At 46.8% G+C, this 12,038-nt stretch overlaps 1 protein-coding gene across 4 annotated transcripts in view; it reads left to right on the top strand.

Annotated features, from left to right (window-relative positions):
* DOP1A (DOP1 leucine zipper like protein A) overlaps positions 1-12,038 on the top strand; it is a 284,642-nt gene that overhangs the window by 158,186 nt on the left and 114,418 nt on the right. For all 4 annotated transcript variants that reach the window (XM_033937929.1, XM_033937930.1, XM_033937928.1 and 1 more), the window contains 2 exons: positions 2,346-2,605; positions 9,995-11,999. In XM_033937929.1, coding sequence (XP_033793820.1) covers positions 2,346-2,605; positions 9,995-11,999 — 2,265 coding nt within the window. The remainder of the gene's footprint in view (positions 1-2,345; positions 2,606-9,994; positions 12,000-12,038) is intronic.

Raw genomic sequence — 12,038 nt, 5'->3', positions numbered from 1 at the left:
ATTTTTATAATTTCCATTTTGTACCGCCAAAAGGAAAGATTTATAAACTATAAAGAGTTTTACCTCATGCAAAATTGTCATTTCTTTAATAAGACATTAACTATTTTTTTCTGAGGCCCTCCAAGTGCCTATAAATCCAAAATGTGGCCCTGCAAAGGGTTTGAGTTTGAGACAACTGATCTAGAATGAGACTCTCTGTCTTTGTTGTTATTAGATTTTATACTATAGACCCCATATAATGTAGATTTATTTATAATGTAGATTTATTTATATCACAGTCAAATCTCTTAGATCTCAGTGTCTGCAATATATAGGGTCTACAGTGTATTATAATTCAGAAGCAACTTTTTTTTCTTTTATAAAATGCATCTCTTACTTTTTTGAAATCATCTTCTGTTTATGAAAAATCTATTCCAGATCATGTCAAAACATGTTTCCATTTTTTACTTCCTATCTTGTCCCATATTTGTTTAGTGGTATGTACAAAGGGAGCAACCATTTTTGAAATATGGATAAAATGAACGGCACAATTTTGGTTTGGTTTCATTTTGGAGGCAGAAATAAAACTGCAGCAGACTAAGGAAAATGACTCCCTTAATCCCTGATGTAAAGGCCTGGCTGAAATCAGCACTTTTTAAAAACATCTAATTGTGACTTTAAGCTGAAGTAAAACCTGACTTGTCTTTTTCTTCAGAGAGCATGTGTTTGTTGCGCTTTGGCTATACTGTTTGCTCTAATAAAGATATTATTTAAAAAAAAAAAAAAAAAAACAGACAGATTTTTTTACCTTAGAAATGTATTTTCCTTGTGAAAACACTATAGATTTTTGCCCTACCCTAGCTAGAGCCCAACTGAAACCAGGATCTTCAGTTTTTGCCCAAACCAAATCTGCAACTGAAATTGACTACTCAAGTTTCCACTGAAACCAAAACTGGTCTCACCCCCAAACAGCCTTCACTCCCTTGCCCCATCTCACTCCCCCTTTCCACCTGACCAAAGGAGCTCCCCTCCTAAATCCACTTGCTGCAGAAGCCCTCTCCCTGCAGCAGTCACCTCCTGGGTCTACCATGTCATTGATAACTAGTTGGGGCAGGAGAGATCCCCACTTGCCACTGTGTCAAAATGACTTTGGGACTTCCAGTAGCACAGGCAGTAGCAAGTTGGGATCGCTCCTTCCCTTGACATCAACAATAGGGTATCCTCTGGTTTCTTTTTGGCCAGGAAGGAGGGAGGGAGTGGGTGCTTGCAGCATAGTCTTGGTTCCAGCTGAAAATGCACTGGCAATAGAATAAATGGTATAATATCAATTTATTATTGTTGAAACAAAAATGCAGGAAATACTACAGAAATGATACAAAAACAATTCTGAATGTAATAAACTAAGCTACATAGAGACTATCTGGAAAGGAATATAAGGCAGCCATAAGTAATTCTAAGAAGGCGTACTATTGTATATACCATATATACTCAAATATAAGTCGATCTGAATATGTCAAGACCCCCATCCCCCCCCCAAAAAAGGAGGAATTAAAAAAATGATTGACTCGAATATAAGACGGGGGCTTAATATTCAAGTGCTCTGCCAGGATCTGCACCCAGCACCCCTCCCTTAATTTCTCCCCTGCCAGGCTCTGCACCCAGCCCCTTCCCTTCCCACCCTGCCAAGCTCTGCACCCAGCCCCACTCACTCTTTGCCAGGCTCTGCACCCAGCCCCACTCATGCCCTGCCAAGTTCTGTACCCAGCCCCCCTCACTCCCTGCCAGGCTCTGCACCCTGTCCTCCCTGTCCTCCCTCACTACCCTGTACCATCTTCCTCCCGATGCCATGCAGGCCCTCCACTGGACCTGCCATGGGATTGGTGGGGCCAGCGGTGGGCTGGGATATGAGGGATCCCTAGTCTCCCGTCCCTGCCGAATCAAAAAAAACCCCTCGTAATCCCTTTCCCCCACCCTTCTCATGGTGGGTGGGACATGACAAATCCCTTCTGCCTCTTGTGCCTGCCGAAATTGATAACACCACCTCCCTCCCACCTCCCCCAAGTACCTTTCAGGTCCCTGGTAGCCATCTGGTGCACGGAGCAGGCGCGATCTTCCTGTTATGTTTGAGGCCGCTGGCGGACTGGCTGCTGTGAGTTCAAATTTTTAAAAGGAATATTAAAACCAATGCAAAAAATGTAACCAAAGCTACCAAAAAAAAGTGAGAATCTTGAATAAATAAAGCAAGAGATAGTTCCTCTCTTTTAAAAAATTGTTTGTTCCTTATGGTCGAGATATATTACATATATCAGATATTATTGCTCAGGACATGTCATATGCTGGGTAATTTAGTGTCGTTTTCCTTGCAGATCTTTATTTATCATGCTAGACAGCCTTCACAGCTTGGAAGGTTCAACCTCCTCTGTGGGGCAAGCCTGGTTAAACCAGGTGCTGCAGAGACATGACATTGCAAGAGTCCTAGAACCTTTACTTCTGCTGCTTCTCCATCCCAAGACACAGCGGGTCTCTGTGCAGCGTGTGCAGGCTGAGCGGTACTGGAGTAAATCTCCTCATCATCCAGAAGAAGAAATTGGAAAGAACCATACCCAAAGATTCAGCTGTAATGATGGTATGTGGTAGTAACTGGATGCATTGATAAGTGATTTTATTTAGATTTATTTATTGCACGTTTTCTCAAGAATGCACAGAGATGTACAACCAAAAGTAAAATTAGTAAAATATAAACAACCCCCCTCCCCCTATCCAGTCCTCAGCAGTAAAACATGCAGCATTTTCTCCCATCTTTCCACTGCCATATCCAACATTTTTGCTTCTCTCCCCTGACAACTCTCTCTCTCCCCCTGCCTTGTGCCCTGGGTTAAACTTCTCTTTCCTTCTTCATGCACCATCTTTCCCTACCTCCCCTCCATTGTCATGTGCAACATTTCATCCTCTCCCCTCACCATTCAAGTTTCCCTCCCCGCCCCCTGTGCCAGTATCTCTCCTTCCTGACACCCCTCCCCGAACTCTGCCAGCATCTTTCTTCCCCTCTCTTGTACTCTATTCCCTTGTAAAGCTTGCTTCAGCGGGTCACGGCTTTGGCAGCAATTCGTACATGCTGTCTGCCACTAACCCAGAAGCCTCTCCTCTGCCGTGGAGAGGCTTCCAAGTTAGCTCCATCCAGCTTGTGGGAATTGCTGCTGGTACTGTGATCCGATGAAGCTGACACCATTGCCAAGGAAAATTCTGCATGACTGCAATTCTGTGGAAATTCTGCATTGGGCAGTCTCGCAGAATGCCACTAGGAGTATAAGGTGCACAACTGCCTTTTGTTTATCACAGCTCCTGTTTATACAATCAGACTTGTTTACTTATAATGCACATTAACACCGTGGTTTGCTTTTAGCAAATCTAACCCTAAATATCATAAAACTAAGTACCGTATTTTCACGCAAATAACGCGCACCCGTATAAAACGCGCACACGGGTATAGCACGCAGAAATCACGATGATATGTACAAAAACTTTGGTATACCGCGCTCACGGGTATACCGCGCATGCTGCCCGACGCTCCTTTCGCCCGCCCTGACTTTCCGTGCGCTGTCCCGACTCTCCGTTCACCCCCCCTGACTTCCGTGCACTGTCCCCCCTTGAAGGTCTGTCCCCATCCTGAAAGCCTGATGCCCCCCCCCCCGACGTCCGATACATCCCTCCCCCCGAAGGACCGCCGATTCCCCAACAATATCGGGCCAGGAGGGAGCCCAAATCCTCCTGGCCACGGCGACCCCCTAACCCCACCCCGCACTACATTACGGGCAGGAGGGATCCCAGGCCCTCCTGCCCTCGACGCAAACCCCCCTCCCCCCAACGACCGCCCCCCCCAAGAACCTCCGACCGCCCCCCCAGCCGACCCGCGACCCCCCTGGCGACCCCCACGACCCCCCCACCCCCCTTCCCCGTACCTTTGGTAGTTGGGCCAGAAGGGAGCCCAAACCCTCCTGGCCACGGCGACCCCCTAACCCCACCCCGCACTACATTACGGGCAGGAGGGATCCCAGGCCCTCCTGCCCTCGACGCAAACCCCCCTCCCCCCCAACGACCGCCCCCCCCAACACCCTCCGACCGCCCCCCCAGCCGACCCGCGCCCCCCCTGGCGCCCCCCACGACCCCCCCACCCCCCTTCCCCGTACCTTTGGTAGTTGGCCGGACAGACGGGATCCAAACCCGCCTGTCCGGCAGGCAGCCAACGAAGGAATGAGGCCGGATTGGCCCATCCATCCTAAAGCTCCGCCTACTGGTGGGGCCTAAGGCGCGTGGGCCAATCAGAATAGGCCCTGGAGCCTTAGGTCCCACCTGGGGGCGCGGCCTGAGGCACATGGTCGGGTTGGGCCCATGTGCCTCAGGCCGCGCCCCCAGGTGGGACCTAAGGCTCCAGGGCCTATTCTGATTGGCCCACGCGCCTTAGGCCCCACCAGTAGGCGGAGCTTTAGGATGGATGGGCCAATCCGGCCTCATTCCTTCGTTGGCTGCCTGCCGGACAGGCGGGTTTGGCTCCCGTCTGTCCGGCCAACTACCAAAGGTACGGGGAAGGGGGGTGGGGGGGTCGTGGGGGTCGCCAGGGGGATCGCGGGTCGGCTGGGGGGCGGTCGGAGGTTCTTGGGGAGGACGGTCGTTGGGGGGGAGGGGGGTTTGCGTCGAGGGCAGGAGGGCCTGGGATCCCTCCTGCCCGTAATGTAGTGCGGGGTGGGGTTAGGGGGTCGCCGTGGCCAGGAGGGTTTGGGCTCCCTTCTGGCCCAACTACCAAAGGTACGGGGAAGGGGGGTGGGGGGGTCGTGGGGGTCGCCAGGGGGGTCGCGGGTCGGCTGGGGGGGTGGTCGGAGGTTCTTGGGGGGGGCGGTCGTTGGAGGGAGGGGGTTTGCGTCGAGGGCAGGAGGGCCTGGGATCCCTCCTGCCCGTAATGTAGTGCGGGGTGGGGTTAGGGGGTCGCCGTGGCCAGGAGGGTTTGGGCTCCCTTCTGGCCCGATATTGTTGGGAAGTCGGCGGTCCTTCGGGGTGGGGGTGCGAGTGGTCCTGCCGGGGGGGGGGGGGATGTATCGGACGTCGGGGAGTCGGCCGGGCAAGAGGGCTTGGGCTCCCTCTTGCTCCGATCGTGGATGCGGGTGCGGGTGGGAGCGCGTGCGAGTGGTCGTTCGGGGTGGGGGTGCGAGTGGTCCTGCTGGGGGGGTGAATCGGGCGTCGGGCGGGGTGGGAACTATGTTTTAAAACTTTCGTATACCGCGCTCACGCATATAACGCGCGAGGGGTATGCGCGGTAGGTAAAAACGCGTATAACGCGCGCGTTATATGCGTGAAAATACGGTAGTATACTACTAAAAGAATGTTAATCTGAATCCTTCTACTGCTACATGGGAATCAAATAGGAGTTTAGCCATGTAGCAGTGTAGAAGGAGCAATGGACTTTTTAGATATGCTAAGTAACCTCAAGTTTTTTAGAATGTTTTTGAACTGTTTTGAAAAGGTTACTCGCTTTGCAATTGTCTTCCGTATTTAAGTTTCTGGTATACGAGTCCTGACAGTAGGTGATATTCCCATACTTGCAAGTTGATTACAGAAGGATGAAGTTTACATTCTTTATCTCCACCTCCTTCTCTAGTGCTGTAGAGCTCCCTTCAGTTTTTCCCTTCTGCGTTTGAGTTGAGAAGGTGTGATTCTGATCTGTTCTGATATTCTTTTATTCTTGTTGGTTTTTTAATCTGAGTTCGAGGCTTTTTGGTGCCTCCAGGCAGCTTTTCCTGAGAGAAGATGCAGACTGTGGGGTTTCTGTTCAGCTGGCCTGCATTGGAACTTGTGGCTAGCTCGCATCTGAATTTATTAGGTGCTTGATTGCAGGCTGACTGGCAGCCCGAAGATCCCAGCATATGGACTGGTTTCCAGCTTTTGTGGCAGCTGTAGCAGCATAGACAGACATTGAGTACTGGGTCATTCTCTGCCAAGTGGTCATAAGAATAGCCTTACTGGATCAGACCAATGGTCTATCAAGCCCAGTAGCCAGTTCTCATGATGGCTAATCCAGGTCCTTAGTACCTGGCCAAAACCCAAAGAGTAGCAACACTACCTCTGCCAACGTATTCCAGATCTTAACTATTCTCTGAGTGAAAAAGAGGAAAACCGACAGTATGCCTCCTATTTAAAGTTATGGTGTTGCTGGAGCTTATCCCAGAGTTGTTGCGGAAGTTAAACTTGGAATCTCAGCAGACTGCGGCAGCACATGCTCAATTACGAATGCTTCCCAGGTGCAGACTTCATTTTTTTCTGTTGTATCTAGATCTTACTGCCCTAATTATGGAGCATTGGGAGGTCCCGGAGGGTTCCTTAAGGGGAGCTAAGACAATGACAAGGCTGTATTCCATGGCTCTTGAATTTCAGCAGTTATTTGTCTGGTCTAAGGTGGATGCACTAGTAGCTCAGTTTATCAAGCGGATTTCCCTCCCTAGTGAGGAGGGTGTAGTCTTAGAAACATAGATTCGGATGACTGGAGGTCAGTTCTGGATCTCAAGTTTGTCAGTGCAGCCTTAAAAGTGCTCAAGTTCCGTAGGTAGACAGTAAGAACAGTTATTGCCTCGGTTGCTCTGGGGGAATATCTAGTCTGTCTGGATCTGAAAGAGGCTTACTTTCATAGTCCCATTTTTCTGGCTCACAGAAAGTTTCTCAGATACCATGTTCAGGAGAAACATTTTCAGTTCTCAGCACTCCCATTTGGACTTGTGCTGCTGCCACTACTATTATGTTACATTTACGCAGATCCAGGATTCAGTTTCACACTGTACCTGGATGACTGGCTCATCAGGGCTCCATCCTAGGCAGAAGACCACAGGGCAGTGACGCAAATAGTCCCCCTCTTGTAGGAACTTGGCTGGATCATCAGTTTTTGAAAGAGTCATCTAGATCCCTCGCAATCCCTGGAATATTTGGGGACTGCATTCAGTACAGCAGACAGCTGTGTCTTTCTTCTGGAGGCTCAGAAACAAAAGCTGAGGTGTCAGATTTTAGAGATTTTAGCAATGCCAGCCCTAACGGCATAGCATTATCTACAGTTATTGGGATCTATGGTGGCGACAATAGAGGTGGTACCGTAGGCAAAAGCTCATCTCTGACCTCTCCAAAACTCACTATAGTCCCACTGATTGTTGCAGATGGACACCCTTCAGTTGTTTTTGAAGCGGACAGTGGAAGCCTGTCAAAGTTTGCAATGGAGACTAAGATTGGAGACGCTGCCCAAAGGATTGCCTATATGCATAGTAACATGGGTGATCCTGACTACAGATGCCATCCTTTACAGCTGGGGATTTCATTGCGAGGGTATTCTGGTCCAAGGCCTTTGGGAGCCTTCTCAGATAGCATGATCCATTAACAGATTGGAGCTGAGAGCCATTTGAATGGCGTTACAGGCCTTTCAAGAGACCCTGGAAGGGAAATTGGTCAGAGTCTTCTCAGACAATGCTACAGCAGTGGCTTACATCAACAGACAAGAAGGAACCAAGGTGCACTGTTAAAACTGGAGGCCCAGCTGTTATTTCACTGGGCAGAGAATCATCTCCTAGCTATTTCAGAAGTGCATGTAGTGGGAGTGAACAATGTTCAAGCCAAGTTTCTCAATTTACAGATGCTGGACCTGGGAGAGTAGTCCCTGTCCTAAATAGCGTTTGACAGGATTGTTCAGCGCTGGGGATATCTGGCGTTCAACATAATGGCGTCAGCCTGCAAACACAAGACTATGTAATATTTCGGTCGAAGGTGCGAGCAGGGAAACACCAGTGTGGACGACCTAGTACAACCTGGGCCTACCAGGGATCTCTTGTATATCTTCCCACCTTGGCAAATGATAGGCTGAGTCATTTGAAGAATTCGTGGGAGCCAGTAAGGAAGCCATTCAGCACCAGTAAGGAAGCTACTCAGCACCGAGCAGCAGCGCCAAATTGCGTGTCTGCTCGTGCTTCTCAGCGGCCGAAGACACTCGCAGCAGCCAGTTAGCAGCAGAGTAGTTACTTGGAAAGTTTGTTTTTGCCCGCTGCACTTCCACGGGGGATGGCAGTAGAGGTATGAGGCTAGGATAGGGAGGGGGGCAGGGTGCAAAATTTGGCGGCGGCCTGCAATAATTTTGGAAGGGGGTGTATTGGCTCGAATATAAATCGGGACCCCCATTTTTGGGCCCCAAAATCCCTGTTTATATTTGCATATATACGGTAAGCTCTGGAACGCATTGCCAAAGGATAGCATACCTGGTTTTAAGAAAGGTTTGGACAATTTCTTGGAGGAAAAGTCCATAGTCTGTTATTGAGACATGAGGAAAGCCACTGCTTGCCCTTGATCAGTAGCATGGAATGTTGCTACTATTTGGGTTTTTGCCAGTTACTGATGACCTGAATTGGCCACCGTGAGAACAGGTCAGTGGATAGCGTATCTGGTTTTAAGAAAGGTTTGGACAATTTCTTGGAGGAAAAGTCCATAGTCTGTTATTGAGATATGGGGTAGCCACTGCATGCCCTGGATCAGTAGCATGGAATGCTGCTACTATTTGGGATTTTGCCAGTTACTGATGACCTGGATTGGCCATCATGAGAACAGGCTACTGGGCTTGATAGACCATTGGTCTGACCCAGTAAGGCTGTTCTTATGTTTCTTATGAATTATGGAGGTGGGAGTGTCTCTATATATGGTTCTCTTTTTTGCTGAAGGTGGTATTGGTGTTCATGTGAATCAGGAAGTCCGACTACTGGCATTCTAAGCCAAAGGCATAAGGAAGCAGGACAAAATACTACCACAGCTTGATGTCAGAAGGGTTCTCCTTCATTACCTGAAGGTGACCAATTATTTTAGGATGTCAGATCATCTCTTTGTCCTAAAGGGCTATGGGCTCTGAATGCAGAGGAAAGCCAGTCTCAAAGGCCTCGATTGCCAGATGGATACTGGCAGTTATTTCCTCTACTTTCATAGGATATGGTAAAAGTCCACCAGAGGTGTAGCTTCTTCATGAAGGAGGTATGTGGTCCTTGCTACACACATTTATTGCACTGGAATGGAAGGTTAGGTTTTTACTACAGTGATCTTCTTTCCAGTAGAAAAGAACATGAGTTCTGAAGCCCTGCCCTATCAAGTTTTCAGTGTAGCCTGCTTTTAGCCTCAGACAGGTATGTTTCTGCAGAGGCTTCTCTAATGGCATTTAAGCATGATGAAGCTATGGCTTCAGAGAGACAGGAGTGTCTTTACAGGTTTGCTTTTGACAGAGTCAGAGCCAAACAAGTATTAGTTCTGGTTGCACTCAGGTAGGTGGTTGTTTTCGTTCTGCCTTGTTGATTCTATGTTGCATTTGTTAATGAGTTGTATTTTCTTGCAGAGCTGATCAAAAGTATGCGATCGGGGAATTTCCCTATGTCCCTCCTTGTTTTTTTTCTTCTTTCATTGGTTATCTCTGCTTCGGTACAAACTGAGGAGAGGGCATGCCCAGTGATGCAAGGAATGGAAATGAAAGATGATACTTTCTACATCTCTCATTGGTGAAGAGGCACTACCCACAGTTTCAAGATTCATATGCTTTTCTACTGGAAAGATTATCGAAGCAAGAACCTAATCTTCCAATCTCTTCCCTCTGTAGTGGACTCGTATGTTTATACTATCATAACAATAATAAACCTCTATACTATAATATAAACTCATATGTCTATACTATGGTATCAATAATAAACAGCACTCTAATGCTGTTACTGCTGATACTGGACATTTCAGATGTATGATCCTTATTTGTTTCCATCTATATTCCTTTGGTTACCATTTTGACATACAAGGCTATATAAATAAAAAATATTTTCCACAGGCACAAAATAGAGAAGAGTCCTTTTTGGAATAAAGCCCCAAATATTTTGTTTTTAAATCTAATCTCAGATTCTTTTTCAGTCTGAACTAAAGCATAGTACTGAAGTATTCTAACTGCCTTTTTACTTTTTTTTTCTTTTTTCTTAAGCCTTTACTCAAGTACCAATTGGCCATAGACAACATAACACAGCAAAAGAAGGTGAAAAACCAGTTGGTGTGGATGAAATGGAGAACTTCAGCCTAACAGTCAACCCACTAAGTGACAGGCTTTCTCTCCTGAGTACTAGCAGTGAGACTATTCCAATGGTTGTGTCTGACTTTGATCTGCCTGACCAGCAAATTGAAATTCTTCAGAGCTCTGATTCTGGATGTTCTCAATCTTCAGCAGGAGACAGTTTAAGTTTTGAAGTGGAGACTGAAAGCATGAATGCTCAAGATCACTCTCATATCCTGAAAGAAGATTCCACTGATGACATTGTGCAGGAGGTTATTACTGACTTGATAAACAAAGTTGTAAGTGACCTTGGAGAGGATACAGAGTCTACTGAGGAACAGCTCCACCATGAAGGTGCATCATCCAAATTCAGTATTTCTGAACCATCTGAAACTATGGTCTGTGATGAGGATAAAAGCATTCAGTGTTCCCAGAACCCTCTGCTTCCTAACAATGGGTCTCCATTTTTGGCTATTTCAACTGAGACTGGAATTGAAAGCCTAGCAGGAGCAATATCCCGGAACATCTCTTGCCCTTCTATAGCACTAAGCCAACAAAGTCTGGGGGAGAGTAGTCTAAGCTCAATAGAAGGGCGGCCAAGAAAAAGAAGCCACAGCAGTATTCAGTTTGGTTTCAAAGGGCAATCAGCAGAGAAGTTTTCTGAAAAAGAGACCATTGTTAAAGAAACTAGTAAGCAACCAGGAGCAAAACCCAAAGTGAAAATTGCTAGAAAAAAAGATGATGAGAAGAAGAAAACTCATACTGAAAAAATAAAACAGACAAATGTTTTCTTTAGTGATGGCTTAGATTTGGAAAACTGGTACAGCTGTGGGGAGGGAGAGATTTCAGAAATTGAGAGTGATGTTGGATCTCCAGGAATGCGAAAATCTCCCCATTTTAACATTCATCCTCTATATCAGCATGTTCTCTTATATCTCCAGTTGTATGATTCCTCAAGGACATTGTATTCATTGTCTGCCATCAAAGCAATTCTGAAAACAAGCCCAACTGCTTTTGTAAATGCCATATCTACTACAAGTGTGAATAATGCCTACACTCCACAGTTGTCTTTGCTTCAGAATCTTTTAGCCAGACATCGAATCTCAGTTATGGGCAAAGACTTCTACAGCCATATTCCAATGGACTCAAATCATAATTTTCGTAGTTCAATGTACATAGAAATTCTTATTTCTCTTTCCCTATATTATATGCGAAGCCACTACCCGACACATGTAAAGGCAACACAGCAGGATCTCACAGGAAACCGCAATATGCAAATCTTGAGTATTGAAATTCTAACACTGCTGTTTACTGAACTGGCAAAAGTTATTGAGAGCTCTGCCAAGGGCTTTGCTAGCTTCATTTCAGATATGTTATCAAAGTGTAAAGTCCAGAAAGTGATCCTCCATTGTTTATTATCCTCCATCTTCAGTGCCCAGAAATGGCACAGTGAAAAACTGGCTGGCAAGAACACAGTTTCTGTTGAGGAAGGTTTCTCGGAAGATAGCCTCATCAATTTCTCAGAAGATGAGTCTGATGGTGGTAGAACACTTCAGTCACAACTTCTGAAAGTTTTGCAGAGACTAATTGTCTTGGAGCACTGTGTCATGACCATGCCCGAGGATAGTGAAGCAGCTTTTGATTTTGTCATTGCAGATGTAGAACACATCAATCCACAACAACCAATGACATCCCTCCAGTACTTACATTCCCAACCAATAACATCACAGGGCATGTTTCTGTGTGCTGTGATCAGGGCCTTGCACCAGCACTATGCCTGTAAAATGCATCCCCAGTGGATTAGTCTCATCACCTCTACACTGCCGTACATGGGTAAAGTCCTCCAGAAAGTGGTGGTTTCTGTTACACTGCAGCTGTGCAGGAATTTGGACAATTTGATTCAACATTACAAATATGAAATGGGACTATCAGATAGCAGGCAGGTGATTTTTGTTTGCTTTACTCTAAAATTGTAGCC

Source organism: Geotrypetes seraphini, chromosome 3 (genome assembly GCF_902459505.1).
Source record: "Geotrypetes seraphini chromosome 3, aGeoSer1.1, whole genome shotgun sequence".
NCBI classification, from domain to species: Eukaryota; Metazoa; Chordata; class Amphibia; order Gymnophiona; family Dermophiidae; genus Geotrypetes; species Geotrypetes seraphini.
This window is presented reverse-complemented; position numbering and strand designations above follow the sequence as displayed.